The 20,184-nt window shown below is 53.2% G+C and overlaps 1 protein-coding gene across 3 annotated transcripts in view; it reads right to left on the bottom strand.

Annotated features, from left to right (window-relative positions):
- Positions 1-20,184, bottom strand: part of SEMA4D (semaphorin 4D) — a 109,102-nt gene that overhangs the window by 15,976 nt on the left and 72,942 nt on the right. For 2 of the 3 annotated variants that reach the window (XM_060101278.1, XM_060101279.1), the window contains exons 2-6: positions 19,965-20,029; positions 7,189-7,527; positions 5,414-5,559; positions 2,503-2,565; positions 678-776 (exon numbers count right to left, since the gene is read on the bottom strand). In XM_060101278.1, the coding sequence (XP_059957261.1) occupies positions 678-776; positions 2,503-2,565; positions 5,414-5,559; positions 7,189-7,294 (414 nt within the window). In that variant the 5' untranslated portion in view covers positions 7,295-7,527; positions 19,965-20,029. The remainder of the gene's footprint in view (positions 1-677; positions 777-2,502; positions 2,566-5,413; positions 5,560-7,188; positions 7,528-19,964; positions 20,030-20,184) is intronic. The other variant, XM_060101280.1, reaches the window with a different exon arrangement.

Raw genomic sequence — 20,184 nt, 5'->3', positions numbered from 1 at the left:
TGGCTTGCGGACAGCCACCTTCTTGCTGTGACCTCACGTGACCGAGGGAGAGAGCTCGAGAGCTCTGGTGTCTCTTCCTCTTCTTATGAGGCCATCATCCTATCAGGCTCCCACCTTCATGACCACGTTTAACCTTAATTACCTCCTCATGGGCTCCATCTCCAAATACCATCACATTTGGAGAATTAGGGCTTCAACGTATGGATTTGGGGGAGACACAAACATATATGAACCAAGAACAAGGGATCCAAGAGCAGAAGTCCTGAGTTTTCCACTTGACCAGGGCCCATGTCCTAGCCAGGGCTCCCTCACAAAATACAAAATGTGACAAGGAGAAATAGGCAGGATGCTGGATCAGGGCACATTGATGCTTCCTCTCTGTCAACACTGGCCTTCCCAGAAGGTCCCCCCCACCAACCACTGCCAGCTGTGCACTATGGGCCAGCGGTCCTGTAAGTCCTGCACCCGTCATGCCCTCAATCATGGTGGTTTACAGTCAGGAAGGCTTAGAGGAGGCCGGTCAGTGGGCAGAGGCCTTCTGCGGAGCCACGGGCCACCCCCCACCCCACACAGCCGGCAGGAGAAAATCCTCCCAGACTGCAGAGTGGAGACCACTCGCTGCCGCCTCGAGCCCCACGCTGCTCTAACTGCTGACCAGGGGACCTGCGCGGCCTTACCAGGTGGTCACAGGCTGGCTGGAACGCGTTGGTCCCGCACACGTAAAGGGCGCTGGCGCTGAGGGGCTGCAGCACGCGGACGTAGTTAAGGCATTCTGTCTACAAGGAAGAGAAACGCACGGGTCAGCCACCGAGCAGGCTCCAGCGGACGCCCTCCGTGACCCCGGCTGTCCAGCCTGTTCGCTGCAGAGCACGAACCAACCAAGCACACGCCCGCCAGCAGCTCCTCACAGCTCACTGATGACCAACCCGACTGTGAATTCACGGCCACCCTTCCACCTCGGGCCTCAGGTGGCATCCATCTGCACAGGCCAGCCCTGCCCTGCCTGGCACGCTGGGAGCAGGCTCCCGGAGACCCGGCTCCATCCCTGCACAAACCTAAAGCTGCAGCTGGCCAGAGTGCTTCTGCCTCTGCAGGGTCCACAGGCTGCTGTCAAGCGCCAAAGAGATTTCACCTCCGTCACTGATTTATACTCAGCAAAGATGTATCAGCCAAGAAGCAATGAAAGCTGACCTGAAACCTTACTGGACACCCGGCACAGGGAAACACGCATTCACTGTCACTGAACACACAGACCACTCATTGTGTTGGCAGGCCCGAGGGGAGGTGTGCTGGGCAGAGTTCCCTCCACCTTCCCTTCCTCTGGGGGACCCCACCCTCGACGCCCCAATGTGCGCAACTGGAAGCAGTGCTTCTCAGGAGAGGGGTGTCCGGCCCGCCTAGCTCAGGGGAGAGGCAGGACTAATGAGGGGCTCCGAGCCCGGCTCCACGTCAGAAAGGCCCGGCAGGAAAACCAGATGCCACTGAAGAACCCAGCCGCTATTTTAGGATGAAATGTACTTGGATTATATGTGCTAGCGTCTGAAATTATCTCCACTCGGGAAAGGTTTTGTTTTTTTTTTTTTGCCGTGATTGTTTTGAAACTGGTTGGAAGTAATTCATCGTCCCTGAAAGAACTGGGAGGGACCCTTGTCCGCTGTATGGCCTCCACGTGGGGCCGGCCAAAGTGCCTGTTCTAATTTAGCTCTAAGACAACTCCCTGCGACACCTGTTATTACAGCGCAATGCCTGCATTTTCCCTCATTTCGAATTTAGCAACTTTGGTGAAAGTGTTTAGTACTTTGCTAAGAAAGTTTAGCCAAAACATTTTTTTTAAATTTTAATTGCTTTGAAATTAGCCAACAACTACTGAAATTGACTATAACTCAGCTGTCTTAACCAACTACCAAGGAAGACGGGGTGCTTATACCCCAAGACTCCGACATTGGCCCAGCACCACTTAGGGGCAGGGCGGCCCAAGTGGTGGTAGCCATAACCCAGAGCTCTGGAGGGAGATGGATGGACACTCAGCCCAGTGCTTCCCGGATGGCCACCACACCGAGATGCCCAGTATCTCCTAGAGAAGGAGCAGTATCTCAAGGCACAGATGCTGCCAACAATCCAGAAATCCTATAGCAACCCCTCCAGGCCACTGGGGCTCAGGGAAGGCATGAACCCTGCACTGTACACCTTTAGGCCAGCAGGCATCAGACATCTTTTTCTGTAGTCAAAGTATCAGGCCATTTGAATAAATTCAATTCAGATAAACTTTAAAGTAATTTTCTAAAGCCTAGTATGTCTGGCACTTACACTGAGAGCCCCAGGCTCGCCACTTGGGAACAGGGAGGTAACCTGCCGGATGAGTCGCGATGACGTGAGCAAGCCTGGCAGCATCCTGAGGGCGGGGCAACCTGCCTGGGCTGCACCACAGAGGTCAGGGTGTTCGGAAGAGTCAAACAAGTAAGACAGGCCTGGGTGGGCTCTGAAGCTTGTAAAAGAAATTACCTGTTTTGATTTCCCCTTTTCCGCACATTTTGCTTTTTTATCTTCCGAGACCTTCCAATATGCCTGTGAGGAAAAACGAGAGTCCATTTCAGTGCACATTCCCCCTTTAGAAGGAGATACTGGTATAAAAAACATACAGTTTACAAAGCACATGGTGGTGTTTAGAGCACAGGTATTTCCCGAGACATAAATATCTCAGATTGCAAAGCAAGGCTCAGAGAGCAGACGCTGGGACCTGTGAGCAACGGGGCTTCGTGAAAGTTCTGTGATCCTCATGCTGCAGCCAGGGGGCCTGGAAGGTGCCTCCCAGATGACTGCCATTCACTGAAAAAAACTGCAAAAACTAAATGACTGAAAGTGGGGAGGATTCAATTATTTATCAAAAAAATAAACTGCAGGCATTTCCTTTTCTTTTTTTTTTTTTTTTGGTCGCACTGCATGGCACACGGAATTTTAGTTCCCCAACTAGGGATCGAACCCGTGCCCCCTGCAGTGGAAGCGCAGAATCCTAACCACTGCACTGCCAGGGAGTTCCCTAAACTGCAGGCATTTTCAAACATCAAGTGGGTTTTCTCATCCCTTCAAAACGGATTCTCGAGTCTAGTAACATGTCTTGACGTTTACTTTATCAGTGGGACAGCATGGTTATGATGCTTTAAATTTTATGTGACGGCAGCAGGTGAAAGTGATGAAGCCACGGGGCTCCCTCGGGTCAGATGTCTTCCCGCTGAGACCTGTGCTCCTGCTTCTTCCACACCAGGTGGACGAGCCAGGCTGGCAGATGCCTCAGCCCCCCACCCTCCAGAGGACGGGGAGCAACAGCGCTGCATCGCAGAAGGCTCCCCACGCTCCCGCCTCACTGTCCCCAAGATGCCCCATCTGCCCGTGTGATATTCCAGGATTGATGCCAAAATATATTTCCTCCCAGGGAATCAAAGCTGGCCGTCGGCCACTCAGAGGTCAGGAAGCACACGGTGCTTCTGCATGGCAGTGAAGTGAATCCCCTAGCAATGTGTTTTCAGAGAAATGGAAGTGCTAATCAGAACACATGAAAGCAGAACAAAGTGCCATTTCCAATAGCAGCTTCCTTTAGAAATTAAAATGTAGACAATTTCATCATTATCGACAGGCAATGCGTAAGGACACGGGAACATGAACTCTGACAGGCCCTTGATCACGGCGTTTCCACTGAAGCTTGGCTGTAGTCCTTTCACTTTTTTCCCCTCTTTTACGTCTGCAGAGCCCTAAGCCTCTCGGTTGCCCACAGTGATGGCATTAACAGAACGGGGGCTCTGACTGAGCACCTGCAGGGTGGCACAAGCTCACGGTGGAATCACGATGCTCCCAAGACGGGATTCTGAAAGGCAGTGTTAGCCCGAGTGGTTGGAAAGGACAGTAAGGCTCAGGGGAAGGGGGTTCAATGAACACAGGGACTAGGGGCTGAGCAGGGCAGGCCCTTGGCATCCCTCTGCTCTAAGGGCCTACTGTTTCAAGCACTTTATGTTCACGGGGTCATGACCAGCCTCTCGTTTACGTGAAACAGAAATTAACTTCTACGCCTGACTCTGGAGACTAACACAAAATGAAACCAAAAAATAAGAGATCTGGGGCAGAAAAGGCACAAGGTGAGCGTGGGCCGGCTTGATTCCAGAGAACCAGAAAATTACACCAACCACCAGGGTGGTGTGTCTAAGGATTCAGGAGGAGAGGAGAGGCTGCCAGAGGCCAGGAGGGGACCGTCCGAGCATTGGCTACAGTGACTTGAGGCACTTCAAACACGTTTAAATCCACGAGTCGTGGTCATACTCAAAAACCAAAAACAGTCCAAAAACCCACCGTCTCCCTTTGGGGAGAACTTACTCATTATTTGGAAAACTAGTAAATAAAGGCGAAGATTTCAAGCAGTGATCCTGCCATGTCCAAAGGAACTGGCCTCGGGAGATGTGAAGAGCTGGCAACGGGCATTCCCCCGTCACAGACAATATTCCAGCTCACAGACAGAGAGGGAAAGGTCGAGGTGGGACGTCCCATCCTGCAACACTTGACGTGCTCCAGACTGCGACGGTCCAGGGCCAGGAGGAGGACGCCCTCGCCTGGGTGGAGGGTCCGGCCTCTCACAGGAGCCAGACTGAGGCTGGGGGCCGGACAGGACCGTGAGTGGCTCTCCCAGCAAGCAGACCCAGGGCGGCTCCTAGGAATGGCGACTCGACGGCGGACAGAGTGCCTGGCCACACAGACGGCCTGAGTTCAACCCGATCAAACTGAACAGTCAAACATCGTTTAGGAGGGAGTCCGTGAAACGTGAACACTAGTTGATGAAATTAATTTTGGGGATGCAATACGATATCTTGGTTATTTTGAAAAAAGGAGTCCCTTCCTTTAGGAGATGCTCAGGGAAACATGTGCAGATGAAGAACACGTGTTTGGGATTTGCAAGGCCTCCCAGAGGCAGCAGAGGAGGAGGACGTGGATGGGAGGATGGGGGTGAACCCCCGGCCTGCGGGAGCCTCGACGGGCACAGGGTTCATCATTTCACTCCCTCTGCTCCCGTGTGGCCCTGAGATTTTCCGTAATAAAACGTTCAAAAATCCAAGATAAAAAGAGGGTGATCCCTGGGTGAACTGCCAGCCTGGGGAGGACGGAGGCTGCCAGGGGACACCCTGAGATGGGGCTTCATGGACACAGGGCGGGAAGGAAGCTTCAGGATGACAGGGCCCTCAGCCCCGGTGGACAGGAAGGCTGCTTGCTAGATGCACAGGACGTCCGTGGCGCTGGCCACTGGGGTCAGCAGGCTCCACAGCCAAGAGAGGGCCCGACGTCCCAGGAGGAGGCCGGCGTGTGGATGTGAGGAGAAAACACTGGAAAGGGTGTGTGGCCCAGACAGCAGGGGAGCGGGGAGCCCAGACCATACCTCATGCTGCTTCTTGGAGATATTGTGTGCGTCCAAGGCAAACACGGCTTCCCGGGCGCCCACGTACAAGGTGTCCTGGTCCTCACTCAGCAGCAAGGCCGAGTAGTTGAAGATGCCCGGCTCGTGAAACTGCACCAGCTGCACCTCTGGGGAGGGCGGGGTCGGGGGAGAACGTATTAGGTACTTCTGAGCTTGGACACACCCCGAGCACCTGGTCTCCTTTTAGTGCGTGGCTGTCTCCCTGGGGCCACGCATGGCTCTGCCGCCACAGTGGACAGGCCCCAGCCGAGGCCAGAACTCAGGCACCTTTGGGCGGAGGCCGCCACCAAGTGTGAGGCCCCAGAGCCACTGTGCTCGACCAGTGCTGTGGCCTGACTTCCCCTCCTGCTCCGCTCCCTCCAGCCCAGCTGAGCTTCAAACCCGGCAGCGTGACCTCCTAGGAACATGACCTTCAGGCAGTGTGACCTCTCTGCAGTGTAACCTTGTGACCTCCCAGGAGACTGCAGGCCAGACACCTTAAACTGCTGACCACTGTGGTTGCCTCTCCCTCCCATCAAACTCTTGTCTATGTGTATTTAATCATCCACAGATGAGGTTTACAAAGAATATAACTATTTAGGATTTTCTTATTCAGAAAAAAATCATTTACCTCAAAGCCTTTAAAAAAACCTATTTCAGCGATTACACCCCTTAACCCAAGCATTTTCCAAGGATAATCACCACAAGCTTAAAGAGCAGGGAAACAAATGGCTTTTTCACTTATTTGGTAATCGCATCAATAGCTATTCAGGAATATGAGGAATTTAAGGATGAACTATTTAGGAGTAATATAAACGTATTGACACTATTTCTTCTTCTTTTTTTTTTTTTTTTTTTTTTGTGGTATGCAGGCCTCTCACTGTTGTGGCCTCTCCTGTTGCGGAGCACAGGCTCCGGACACGCAGGTTCAGCGGCCATGGCTCACGGGCCCAGCCACTCCGCGGCATGTGGGATCTTCCCGGACCGGGGCACGAACCCGTGTCCCCTGCATCGGCAGGCGGACTCTCAACCACTGCGCCACCAGGGAAGCCCGACACTATTTCTTAAGGAGATATTTCTTCTTTTTGACCATCCCAGAGTCAATGTTCAACTTGGTTTTCCATCTATCACCGAGCTCTGATTTTATTGAAGGGTTAGGGGTTCACACTTCTGCTCTTCTAATTTCCCATTGTTGAAGAAAGATGCACACAGGACAGAGGCTCTCCCAGCACCCACACTGCCTGGAATTCTGCACAAGACAGCTCAAGCCCTGCAAGCACACCTCGCTCAGGACCACTGAGCCTGAAAGACTGGAGCAGAGGGTTCCTAAGACACAGCTCCCAAGAGAGGAAATAAACAAAAGAGAAGCTAATAAATAGCAAATGAAAACAACTGGCCTGAAGCTCAGCTACACATGATTAAATATCCTCAAACTATGGATACTCCTTGGTGTGGTTTGTGCTCAGGCAGCATGCACCAAACATCATCAGGCACAAGAAAGATACACTTCCTTCCAGGGCTCCCCCCGCCCCGATTTAGAAGCCAAATCAGCAGGCCAAGAACAAGCCCTGCGAGTGTTCCCAGTTATCGGACCATCTCCCCAGAAGCGGCGGTGCAGGCCATCTGCCCACACGCAAGTGCCAGTAGAACAGACCCAGCAGAGCAAAGGGCGCCCGTGAATCTCAACGCCACGAGTAGGGGGCAGGGTGGCCCTTCCCTTCAGATGCCACCAGCGCCGGACACGGCTCTGCCCTCACCTCTGTGCTCCCAGGTGATCCTAGGTATGGGTGCAAACGCCACCGCTGTCCCAAACACCACGGCGAGGGCGGTGAGCAGCCCCCCGACGGGGGCGCACATCCTCATCGGCTGGGGCCGCAGTGGGGACTTCGGCAGCAAATGCCCGCGGGCGTGCGAGCCCACGGTGGGTGTCAGGGTGGTCGCCACTCAGAGCAGCAGGGCAGCCTGGAGCTGGCAGGCGGCGCGAGCCCAGAGGCCCCGCATTTCTCAGCACTCTGGGTGAGGTCGAGCCGCCCTCACCACTGCAAATGTCAAAGGCCACCTGGTTCTTAAACAGCGTGCGGCCCTCTGAAGAAATCCTGGAAGAAAGTGAAAAGGAAGGGTTACGAGTCAGGATGTGTCGTAATAACGCCTGCTTTCTGTTTGCTCAATATCCCCCCACGGCTCTCCTCTCACCCCATCCCCAGCCACGGACTCTGTGTGCTGAGGAGAAGAGAGTGGTGGGGACATAGAGGGCTTCCTGTGGGGACAGCCCCACACAGACACCGCATCCCAGAGTTACAGGAGTCAGGGCTTCCTGGTCCTCAGGTGGGCCCGGAACGCAGGACAGACACAGGGACCCAGACCAGGGAGACAAATGCCTGCCGGCCGCCCAGCCTCCTCCCTGTGCGGGCACTGTGTCCAGCTGGTAACGCGATGGGAAGGTAGGGAACGGAACCAGGGTTTCAGTTTCCCTCGGAGACTCCGGCTTCCCAATTCCTGTAATACTCATGGAGGCTGACAGCCAGAACTAAAGCCTGGAGAGCTGCGCAGAGGCTGAAACGTGAGAGGACACACACAGACACACACACAGGCGTCTGTGCAAGCACACACGTATGCACGCATACGGATATGCAGGCCTACAGATGCACATGCATCCAGACACACACACATGCACGCACGCATGTCCCGGTCATGCAGGAGGAGCTGACCTCCTGCAGGGGACAGGGCCACCCCGATGGCCTCACCCCTCCAGCCTCACCGCAAAAGTCGGCCTGTCACGGAAACTGGTCATGGCCTCTGATCTGTCACCGAGACGAAGCACCTCATGGAAAGAACAGGCTTGTGCCGAACAGAGAAACTGTGGGGCCGGGGGTCCTCAGATCTCCTGGCACCCACACTCTGACCCTGCCCCACGACTGCCTGGAGCCCCGGCCTCCCGCCTGCTCAGCATCGTGCACCATCTGCAAGGGTCCCTGTGGGGGGCTGCAGGCAGCCCTGCTCCACATCAGTGAACTGGAGCGGTAAGGGTTTGCCCCTGACCCAAGGCCCCACCAGGATCCCAGTGAGACTGTGAGATGGGCTTGTTCCCGCCTTCTCAGGGGGAGGTTGAAGCAAAACGTCGGCCTGAACAGAGGCAGGACGCTTGCCAGCCACATCTGGAGAATATAATTAAGCTACAGCAGAACGACTGCACTTCGCAGATGTGCTGCCCTGCGGGGCCCACACGGAATCCACGGGCATGCAACCGGCTCCTCGACTGAGTACCCCCTCTGCTGCAAAATGGTGAAGCAGCTGCCTCCCCGACACCCCTCTCCCCTCCGCCACAGGCCCTGGGAGTCAGCCATGCTCACGTCGTCCTCTTCCTTCCACTCCCACCAAGCCAACCCCCCTCCAGGTCTACCAGTCCTACTGACACCCCCGGGCCCTCCCTCTCTAGAACCTTCCCCTGCACCCATCACCACTGTCAGCATCCTGACCACCATCCCTCAGGACGCCTGAGGGGCAGCCAGCTCCCTGACTCCCTCTCCAGCCGGCCTCTCCCGGCTCTGGCTCCCTGGGGACCCCACAAAGGGCCACAGGGCAGCACCTGTGCAGCCACCTGCCCTCTGACACATCAGGCCAAACCGAACCTCCCGAGAGGGTTTGGGGAGAAGGTCCGGCTTCCTGTTTACCTGGTTAAGTCACTGCCTCCAGGGAGCCCTCCTGCTCCTTCCTATTCTGCCTGGGAAGTCACCTCTCACACCCTGGTGTCCTTCTCTGGCCCCCAAAGCCTAGCAGGGAGCGCGGCTCACCCTCCACAGTGCTCTGGGGTCTTTTTATTTTTAATTTACTTTTTATGTGTACGTACGGGCCACTACCACCCCCTTCACAAAGGAAGGACTCATGGGGGACTTTCACGGTGAGCACTTGCCACTGGGGAGATGCTGGGCAAGGGCCAGACACCAGGGGCCAAGCCTCATCTGCCCGCCCACCTTCCCTGCTCAGACACCCACTCTGCACCTCCTCCCCCCAGCCCGAAGGCTGCCTGGCAGGGCTCCCCATCCACCCAGGATCTGTTCTCCACCCCAACACGCCTATTGGCCCGTGAAGTCAGGGAGCACACTGAGTCCATCTTTTCCTCCAGGGACTGGCCCATCCTGGGTGGAGACGGGCACCTCTTTTCGACAAAGGGCCGGATGGGCATTATTTTCAGCTTTTTGATTCCTAGAGCCTCCGTCCCAGCTACTCGAGCCCAGCGTGGTAGCTCAAAAGCAACCACAGATGACGTGTGAATGGATGAGCATGGCCGTTTGCCAACGTAACTATTTACAGGATGGGCACTGGGCTGCAGGCCAAGCCCTGCGCTGGGGGCCCAGGGGGACGGTCAGCCCAGACACCCAGTGGCAAAGGCACGATCCAGGCTAAACACAACACCGGATGCACCAGGAGGCCAAGGAGGCCAGGAGGGGAAGGAGAGAGAGAGCTGCCTCATGGGGTAGCCGTGAGCGCTCACTCTCTGCAGAGCCAGCTCGTAGAGGCACCCACCGTGTGGGTCACAGTCACCCTCGGCCGGGGCCCTGGTGGGGACTCTGCTCTCCTGCCCTTAGCAGGGGAGTGAGGTACAAGGTGGCTCCAGAAGCCCAGGCCAGGCGAGGGGTTCCCGATGTGACCCACTCAGCAAGCAACCCCAGAGTGTCCAGTGAACGCTAAATACACCGCAGCAATCCTACACAGCCCGCAGGACGCCCAGGCCCTGGCGAGGGCTCTTTGCGTGGATGATGCTACTGGTTCGGGGTGCACCAGACACCCGCCTAGCTCGTTCCCGGGTCCATTTCCGCCACTACCAGTCTACTCGAAGCCGTGCCCACCCCACCCCACCCCCCATCCTGACCTCTCCACAGCCTCCCACCCCTTTAACCCTGCTTCCGTTCTTGCTGCCTGGGGTAGAGATTGCTAGCTTCCTGTCCCAGCATCCACATCCCTTCATTCTCACTAACAGAATCTTGATTTTACCTAGGAGGGCAGTGTGGCCAGCTAACCATGTCTCCCAGCTCCCCTGGCGGCAGTCCTGGCCAAAGAACTGTAGGACAGAAGTTATTAGGTAGGAATTCCAGGAAAGCTCTCTAAAGGAGGCTGACTCAGCTAGTGTTGGCTTTTTTTTTTTTGGTCTTCAGCCTTTCCTCCTTTTGCTGCTGGAACTCAAATTTGATGGCTGGAGCTCTGCCAGCCACCTTGTGAACATGAAGATAAGAGTCGCATTCTGAGAACAGCCAAGTGGAAACCCAGAAGAACTGGGGACCCTCACAACATACTGGAGACTTTACACCTGCTTTCTTCTGCCTACCTCTAGGCTGGATACTAAACTACTACTCTTTTTAAATGACTGTTTTTTCAGATCTTTGTTACCAGCAGTCAGATGCAATTCCAAACAGATACAACCTCCCTGTCACACATTTATTACCAAACAGCAGCAGCAGACAGAATAAAGTTTTTAATGTAAAGCAGAGCATATCCTTTCCCTACGTGAAACATTTCTCACTCAGATTAAACCCAAGCGCACCACCTTGGCTGACATTCTATCCAGCCTCTCCTGTTTCATGTTCCCTCCACCTTTCTGTCCCAGCCATTTCTGGACATGCGGAGCCTGGCCCATCTGCAAGGTCGTCTTCCCACTGCTTGGCAAAGCAATTCAGAGCATTTCCAAATGTGTCTGTACCAGAGATCACATGTGTAAATCCCACGGCACAGTCTCATTCATTTACCAGAGAAGACTTTCTCTCTGTATGATTGATCAGTGACTGGCAGTACCTCCCCAAAGGTTCTCTGCTCCGAGCTCCCAAACAGGTAAGGTTTCTAGGAATGCTCCAAATCAGGGCAAGGAGCAGCTCAGTGGCTGCCGGGGTCCGAGCGGAGTGAGGGGTGAACAGGCAGAGCTCAGAGGATTTCTACCACTCTGGAGTGAGACGCCGATGTGGAGGAGGGGACAAGATATATGGAAACTCTATGTACTTTCTGCTCAACGTCACTGTGACTCTAAAACTGCTCTCAAATAGAGAGTTTAGTTAAAAAAAACCCACAACACACCAGCTCAGAGAGGTCTTTCCTGAGCACAAAAGGAGCATGTGTGCCCACAGCCTGCAGTGCCCTTTTGGCTGCGGGGCACAGATGTGAGGCCCACAGGGATGTTTCATTTCCCCTCAAACATCAGCATGGAGCCCAGTCTCTGTTGGAGGGAAATGGTTTGCAAGGATCCAACCGCAAGAACAAATTCCTACTTCGGTCGCTGACAGGAGTCACTCTCCTCTGGGACATCCCATGACACGCACTGCAACCAGCTTAGAACCCAGATGTGGGAGATGCGAGAACCCCTCTTTGGAAACCGGTGCCCAGAACACAGAGATTGATCTCAACTCCCTCCTCACACCCAGTAAAATTCTGACACCCTCAAAGGACATAATCCCATACGGATAAAAATGGGGAGAGGGTGATAGCCCATGCGGACGTTAACAAACCTGGGAAACTAGAAAGAAAACAGATGAGCGTAAGCAGTGGTGTACCGGCAAACCTTAACAACTGGCTCTCCAAGGGGGCAGGGTGCCCTGCTTTGTAGTGTATGCCGATCCCTGGGGTGTAAATGCCGCTTTCGAGCTTCCAACATGATGTCACTGAACACAGGGATAGGACGAGATGCACGGTAGCACACCAGTGCACGGTAATTTCACCACACAGATACAACAGGCATGTGGCCTCAAGAGCAGGTAATACTACAGGGAATAGTAAAATGCACAGGAAGCAGTGGGTTTTGAGTATGTTTACCTTCCCTTGTATTTTTTTTTTTTTTTTTTTTTGCGGTACGCAGGCCTCTCACTGTTGTGGCCTCTCCCGCTGCGGAGCACAAGCTCCGGACGCGCAGGCTCAGCGGCCATGGCTCACGGGCCCAGCCGCTCCGCGGCATGTGGGATCTTCCCGGACCGGGGCACGAACTCACGTCCCCTGCACCGGCAGGCAGACTGTCAACCACTGCGCCACCAGGGAAGTCTCCCTTCACTTGTATTTTTAATACAATTTATTTAAGTCCACCTAATTTAGTGTTTGATAATGGCTGTGTTCACTAGCACACCACTGCTAGTAATTAACTGCCGTTGTGGACAAACAGAGCTGAGCCCGGAGCCTGTGAGAGGAGAAGTCACAAAGAAACTTGAGAACATGAAAGCGACCTTAGAAATTAAAATCTTGATTAAGGCAACAAAACGTTCAGCTGAAGGATTGGAAGATAAAACTGAGGAGGTTTCCTAATCGCTGAACAATGTGGCAGACAGAAACACAGGGAGAGAAAAGAGAAGAAAGCTAGAAGATGGATTCAGGAGACCCATGTCTAACTGACAGGAGTTCCAGAAGAGAGTGAGAATACAAGAAGTTACCAGAGAAATAATAACAAGAAAATGTCCAGAATAAAAAACCCACAGGTTTATAGAATAGACGAGCCCAGCAGTGCAGTGAATGAAGAAAGACTGCAGTAGAGCCCTGGGAGACAAAGGGGGAGATTCTGAAAGCTTCCAGAGAGAAAACGGGCTCCAGACAATGACCTCTCAAGAGCCACGCCAACAGCTCGGAGGCAGCACGATGCCTTTAAAGTCTCAAAGGAGGAGGATTGCTCATGCGGACTCAAATCAAACCCGATTATCAGTCACTGGAGTGTAGCACAGAAACATGTCCCAAGCATGAAAGTTCTTAGAACTTCTACCTCCCTTACATCCTTTCTCAGAAAGCTACTGAAGGACTCACGCCACCAAAACAAGGGAGCTGTTTCCCTGGTCTTCCTGAGAAGGAAGAAGAGCTGGGGGACAAGAGACAGGGTGTGCTCCGTGGAGAAGGGGTGCAGGGGGCAGGAGACAGAGGCCGAGAGGGTGCAGGAGAGCTCGTGCAGAGTTACCGTGGGTTTGTGCGCTGAAATATGAGGGGAGCCTGAGGATGAGTGAGCGACACATTCATAGATGAAAAACGAAGCAGACACACTCAAAATGAAGCAGTTACTAACCCCAGAGAAAGCAAAAGTGAAACTTGAAAGGAAATGTGATCAAAGCATACTTATTATGGCCCAGCTTTGAGCAATACTGACATGGCACCAATAACAAAAACCGTGGAGCGGGCTTCCCAGGTGGCGCAGTGGTTGAGAGTCCGCCTGCCGATGCAGGGGATGTGGGTTCGTGCCCCGGTCCGGGAGGATCCCACATGCCGCGGAGCCATGGCCGCTGAGCCTGAGCGTCCGGAGCCTGTGCTCCGCAACGGGAGACGCCACAACAGTGAGAAGCCCGCGTACCGCAAAAAAAAAAGAAAAAACAAACAAACAAACGTGGAGCAACGTCACTGGGAGGGTGGGGGAGGGGTGAGTGAAGGAGGACGTCAGAGAACCCCAATCCTCACCTTCCACGGTAACACAGGATCTAAAATAGCCAATGCAGGAAATATCTGTACAAGCACTTTGAAGGAATATTACCCAAAATGGCTAAAACAGTCGCAGCTCACTGTCTCAGGGACAAAGCGACAAGACCGGAGCTCCTGTTTTCTCTCATAAGCTGTAATTATTTCAAGTTAAAATCATGCGCATTAATTGCTCTGATAAAAGCTAATTAAATTTTTTAAAGAAATCAATGCTTTGATTCTTTGTAGCCTGGAAGACAGCAGTTCAGTGGGTGGAGAAGCAGGGGACACGGCCCCCTACAGGCAGCCGTCCCAAGGACCAGGCAGAGCAAGATGTGCTTATGCAGACACACTGGGGTTCATATATTTTTGCAGAAATAGGATTAGTCATCAAGCGGCAGAAGTGCCCTGAGCAGCAGAACAGGAGTTAGTGTAAAATGAAGCTGCGACAGTGCCCAGCAAGGGGACCTGGCCTCCCGTCCCTTCACTCGCCCCGGACCACCCCCTAACCCCAGTGTCTGCATTTGCCGCTCCCTCCTCCAGAACAGTCTGTGACCGCCCCCCACGCCGCTTCCCCACCCAGGAGTTCCTGGTAGCTGGCTCCTTCCCACATGCACCCTGGCCCCAAGGCCACCTCCATCCTCCTCCTGCTTTATTTTCTTCATAGCATGAGTAGGGGGGCTTGAAAATGCTCAGTGATGTGTTCCCTTCTAGGGCCGGCAGAACCAGAGGAAATACAAACATCCCAGTTAGAAGACTAAAGCCAGAGCTGGAGAGAACCAAGGTGAGGCCCCCGTGGCGGAAAGTTTCGCACACATCATAGCCAGAAGGAACAGAAATCGAGAATGGATTCACAACTCCAGGACAGGCTGAGCTGCCCTAACAAATGGGCCCAGTGAGTTTCAGCGGAGGCGGGTGGAAGGGCCAGTCTCTCTCCTACCGGGAGAGCAGGTGCAGGAATGGCCGCTGTGCACACGGGCTGCTCACACTGGTTTAGGTGAGAAGGGAAAACATGCTTCTTAATCGCCTTGAGCCTGTACCAACCCAGGCACTGTGGTTAAGGAACAGGGCGGGTGTTGAACTAGCCAGGCGGCCACTCGCTCCCAGCCATTCCCAGGCCCGCCCTGCCCACGGCAGCCCGAGGACGGGCACGAGTTCTTTCTGCAGAAGCTTCCCGGCATGGGCTTCATCCAGCTCGCAACTGTCTTTACCTCATCAGCAGGCGCCAGATTCCCGATGGCCTCAATCAGACCCTGCGTCTCGTCCCCAAATGGTCTTTAAAAAAAATCCACACGAATAGCCAAAGGTCAGGAGGGTCCATGCCACACACAGTCGACTCCTCTCTGGGGAAGGGGTGTGGGGGATGCATGTTTTGCTTTATGGCATTGGAAGGGTTTGATGTTTGTCCTTTTTCAATAGCATGCATTGTTCCGTATGATTTAAAAGTGCTAAAGCAAAGCACACAGCACACTCACACAGACACACAGCCACGGTGCACTCAACCGGGAACGCTGGCTCGGCGATCGCTGTCGCGTTAAGAATCGAAGCCTTAAATGTTCAAATGGAAACAACTGGACAAAGTGCCCACCCTCTGGCTTTCGTGGGCACTTCTGCTGGGAGCCAAGTGTCAGGAGTGTGCATTTGGCCTCCCCCATGTGAAAGTGTCACAGTGAGACAGGGGCCCATTAGAAAGACAGGGTCATACGATGTCACACCCGTTACCTACACGTAATTGTGCTGGTTCAGGAGGAGTGCATGACCCCACTTTAAATGTCAGGAGAATGGAACCCAGAGGGGTCTCTGAATCCGGCACTCAGGGGCCTGTCAGTGCCTGTCACGCAGCAGCTTTCCACCTGAGCGACGCTGAATCAAGTCAGGGGGTTGGGGCAGAGAAAACAGGGTAAGGGCTATTTCATGAAACCGTACACACATCTGTGTACGTATGCTTGTGTGTGTGCATACGTGTATTGTGTACCTGTGCACATATATACATATATGTGTGCACCTTTAAGTGTGTATCAGGGCATATGTGTGCACGTATGCATCTCTGCGTGACCTGTATATGTGGGCATTCATGTATGTGTACACGTGTGTCGTTTGTATACATGTATCTATGTATATGTGTGTTCATTCATGCATGCACACACCTGTAGGTGTGTGCATATGAGTAGGTGTGTGCGTGTGCATCTGTGTCTGTTCATGTGTGCCTGTGTGTGTGTGTGTGTGTACACGTGTGTATGTACATGCCCATACAGCGTGTGTGCTCTCTGTGGCAGCACAGAAATCCCGACCTAGCACTGCATTCCTAGATGTGACAAGTGACGAAAGGCTAGGGTCCACTAAGGCAGGAACCATGGGCCGAGGGTACTGTCTGGGGTCTGTCACGCCTACCCACACCTTGGCTTCCCTTTCTGGGACCAGCTGTCTGTAGGGTCACAGAGGGGACACCACTCACTACCCCATGGAAGGCGTCAATACTGGCATCGACAACAGGATGCTAAACCAATGTTCGAAGTGTCCCCACTGGCATCCCCTGGAAACCCATGAAAGGGGAGCTCAGGTGACAGCCGTGGACAACTACTGGGGGAGCCTGTTGACGCTTCTTGTCTATGGGGTTTGCCCAGACAGGGCAGGTGAAGCCCCACTTACCCTCTAGGCCCTGTGGCCAGGACAGCGGAAGACACACAGCTAAATATACCTTCCCCTCCCAGCCGGGAGCAGACAACACAAGAGCCACCCTAAGACCATGCCCTGCCAGTGCTGGTGCCAGGCCCAGTGTCCCCATCGCCAGGCTGGCCCCCACCCTAGGCTCCCCTCCCCTACCCCAGTCCCCAGCCCCGCCCCCAGGCTGCACCCCACCCTCAGCTCCTCTCCCTACCCAATCCCCCAGCCCCAGCCCCAGGCTGTGCTCCCCCCCACTCCCCTCCCCACCCTCAGTGCTGTCCTCCCCCACCCCCTGGCTGTGCTGATGTCACCACCTTGCCAAATGGCCTTGCCCCCTCAGGAATCAGGAATCAGGTTTCAGAAGCTCTCTGTGTCACACACACAGCAAACAGTTTTTTGTTTCAACTTCAGTTTCCCAGGAGCCAGGCTCAGCCTTAGAGCTGAGGCCAGCTGGACGCTCCCCGCTTCCCCAATGGAAAAGCATCCAGGACACCGGCTTTCCCCTCCAGCCGCCCCGCAGGGGCAAACAAGCTGGTCAGGATGTCCCGACACACCTTAACCCTCGTTCTCTCACCTAAACCCAGGCACGCGTGTGTCACAAATGTACCGATGGAAGCCAGGAAGGAGCAAAAGGGCGGCAGGGTGACAGATGTACAAACCAACCAGTTACTCAGCCATCAATCAGCAGCGATGATGCTGAGAAGGGCACTCGCAGGGCAGCAGGGACCCTGAAGCACAGAGGCCAGAGGAGGGAGGGACCACACCACCTTGTGCGACATCATTCTACCCTTCACAGCCACACTGTCTCTTCAGAGGGCGTGTGGCACCCTCGCAGAGCGTGTGCATGTGTCTCTGAGCCCGGACCGCTTGGCACCAGGGAATATAAAAGAACCTTCCTCCCCTGGCCTGATTCTTCCCGTCGGCCCACCCCCAGGGAGGAATGTCTGTTGTCCAGGGGCTGCTGGCGTCATAGGGAGCTCAGCTCCAGATGTGCCCCCAGACTTGTTTCCCCAGGGCTGGAGGACACCGTGTGCACCAGGAGATATTTTAAATGCCAGCAAAACTGGTGCTTCAGTCCCCAGTTTGACCTGTAGTACAGAGGGCAAACTTAGATAAACGATACTGTTGAAAAGTTCTGCCTTAACTGGAATTTATTTGCCTTCTTAATTTTCTCCTTACCTTATAAAACTCTCCTACCTTCCAAAGCAACTCCAAGGGTGCTTAATTCCAGTCATAAAGAAATGTAAATTAAAATAAAATACCTAATTATCCCCCACGAGACAGAGAAATTTAAGATTGCTGCTAGGGGTGCTGGTGAAGGGTTGGAGGATTTCTGAGGGCGATTCTGAATTTCCAAATGGCTCCTGCTTCCTAGCTAGTCTTGGGCAGCTATCCTATGGACCAGCCCCGTGTGCAGAGCCATGTGGACGAGGACAGCCCACGAGGGCACCTGGAGGGATGTGCCTCCACCGGGGCGGGGGCTAGTTAACAGACACGTGCAGGACACCGAAGAAGCTAGACAGGAACCACCAGGAAGCACACAGCACCCTGACCACATGGAAAGGCAAGGGCAAAACAGCTGGCCAAGATGACCCGTGTGTGTCCAGGGAGGAGGTGCCAGTCCATATACACGTACACGCACACACACACACACGGAGGCACACACGGACACAGACACACATGGATACCGACACACATGGACATAACACACAGAGATACACAGGTGCACATATAGACACACACGGACACAGACATTCATCCAACTGTTAACAGTGATTATCTCTGGGGAGGGAGAACGGCCAGGGAACTCACTTTTTAATGTTTGTTTTTAAAACAGTGAATCATGTTTATAATATTTTGTAAAAAATTAATACGTTAAAAATGTATGTCTCCTCTACACTAGACTCAAGTCAGTGAACAAATATTACATCCAGCACATCAACCTGTGCAGTGGTATGTAATGTTCCACAACCCAGCCCATTTCTTGGTGTCTATTCTTACCACTTTATTTTTTTTGCCCTTATGCACTTACATAGAAATGAGAAGGGGCTTCTTTTCTTGCATATACTTCATGCTTTTCATGACCACAGGGTAAAAGTAACAGAAGTCTATCCTTGCCACTTCTTTGCCCTTTTTGCATTTACATAAAAATGAGAAGTGGCTTCTTTTCCTGCATATACTTCATGCTTTTTGTGACCACAAGGTAAAAGTGAGAGTCCACCCTCTTAGAATTTTACATTGGGATTCTCTAACAACTCAATACAGTACTGAACAGAAGAAACCACCCGTTTTCAATTACCTTAGGTCCAAAGATTCCAAAATATTTCTTTAAAATAAAGTGTTCAGCAAACAAAATCCAAAGACAAATGATCTAGGGGAAAAAAAACTAGGAAAAAACACTTGTAACATAAATGCCAGGGACTGGAATTCCTAATAAGTGCAGTGATCTAATTAACTACAGAAAGAAAAGACCTAATAAACTACAGAGCCCTGGCCAAACAGAGCAGGTAATTAAAAATGTATAGGTGGGCTTCCCTGGTGGCGCAGTGGTTGAGAGTCCGCCTGCCGATGCAGGGGACACGGGTTCGTGCCCTGGTCCGGGAGGATCCCACGTGCCGCGGAGCGGCTGGGCCCGTGAGCCATGGCTGCTGGGCCTGTGCGTCTGGAGCTTGTGCTCCGCAACGGGAGAGGCCACAACAGTGAGAGGCCCGCATACCGCAAAAAAAAAATAAATAAATAAAAATAAAAATGGATATGTATATAACCAGCCAATAAACACAGAAAGTGCTAAGTACCCCTAGAAGCGAAGCTGTGTTCATTAAAACCACCCCCCCCAAAACTGGCATCACAAGTCCTCGTGACTGCCACGCATGGCAGACACCAAAGACTACGCTGGCAGCAGGTGTGTGGAGAAGCTAGCAGAAATGGCAACCCCGTCAGCTAATCCACAATACACGAGTAGCATAAAAGGATGAAGGGAAGGTAGGGGCTTACTTTTTGTGTTTACAAATTAAACTGGCATTTCACTTTCCTCTAAAACTGGAAATACACGGTTGACCACGTACTAATTGACCAAAATTAAGATTAAGCACAAAATGACTCCGCTTCAGGGCAGATGACACGGACAGCCATCTTTTTACACCAGACATCACTGATGACCGCCCCCATCCCCAAAAGAGAAGATGGAGCATTTCAGTGCCTAGAGCAGGGGCCTGCAGCCCAGAAAGGGGGCAGGGGAAGGAGCACGGGGCAGAAAGGCAGTGGGGGAAGAAAAACAAACAGGCAGTGGCCCTACTGCCCTGTAGGCTTCCCTCAAGCCAGCTCCAAGGGGCAGCGGCCAAGTCCAGATCTTTGCCCCTAAGATAGCACAGGGACCAAGAACCAGTCTTCGGTTGGATCCCACTGAGGCGTCTACAAGGGGTCAGCTTTGCTAATCTGCGAGACAGACTGAGAAACAAAGGGATTTTACCTGTATCTCGTGCCTCTTGAAACTTCCCAATTGTTTCTAGGAAGGAGTCTTCAGAAATCTTGGCTCTGAAAATAATGGGAAATGGGAATATTTAAACAGTTAAACTGTCCACGTAAACTCAGCATCACTTCTGGAAAGGCAGAGAACAAACTCTTGCCTTCACTTCTGGAGCCCCGGAGCTGACGCTCTGACCCAAGATGGCTTGGCACTTGTTCACTTG

Source organism: Mesoplodon densirostris, chromosome 6 (genome assembly GCF_025265405.1).
Source record: "Mesoplodon densirostris isolate mMesDen1 chromosome 6, mMesDen1 primary haplotype, whole genome shotgun sequence".
NCBI lineage: Eukaryota > Metazoa > Chordata > Mammalia > Artiodactyla > Ziphiidae > Mesoplodon > Mesoplodon densirostris.
The sequence above is the reverse complement of the archived record's forward strand: the minus strand, read 5'-3'. Positions and strand labels throughout refer to the sequence as shown.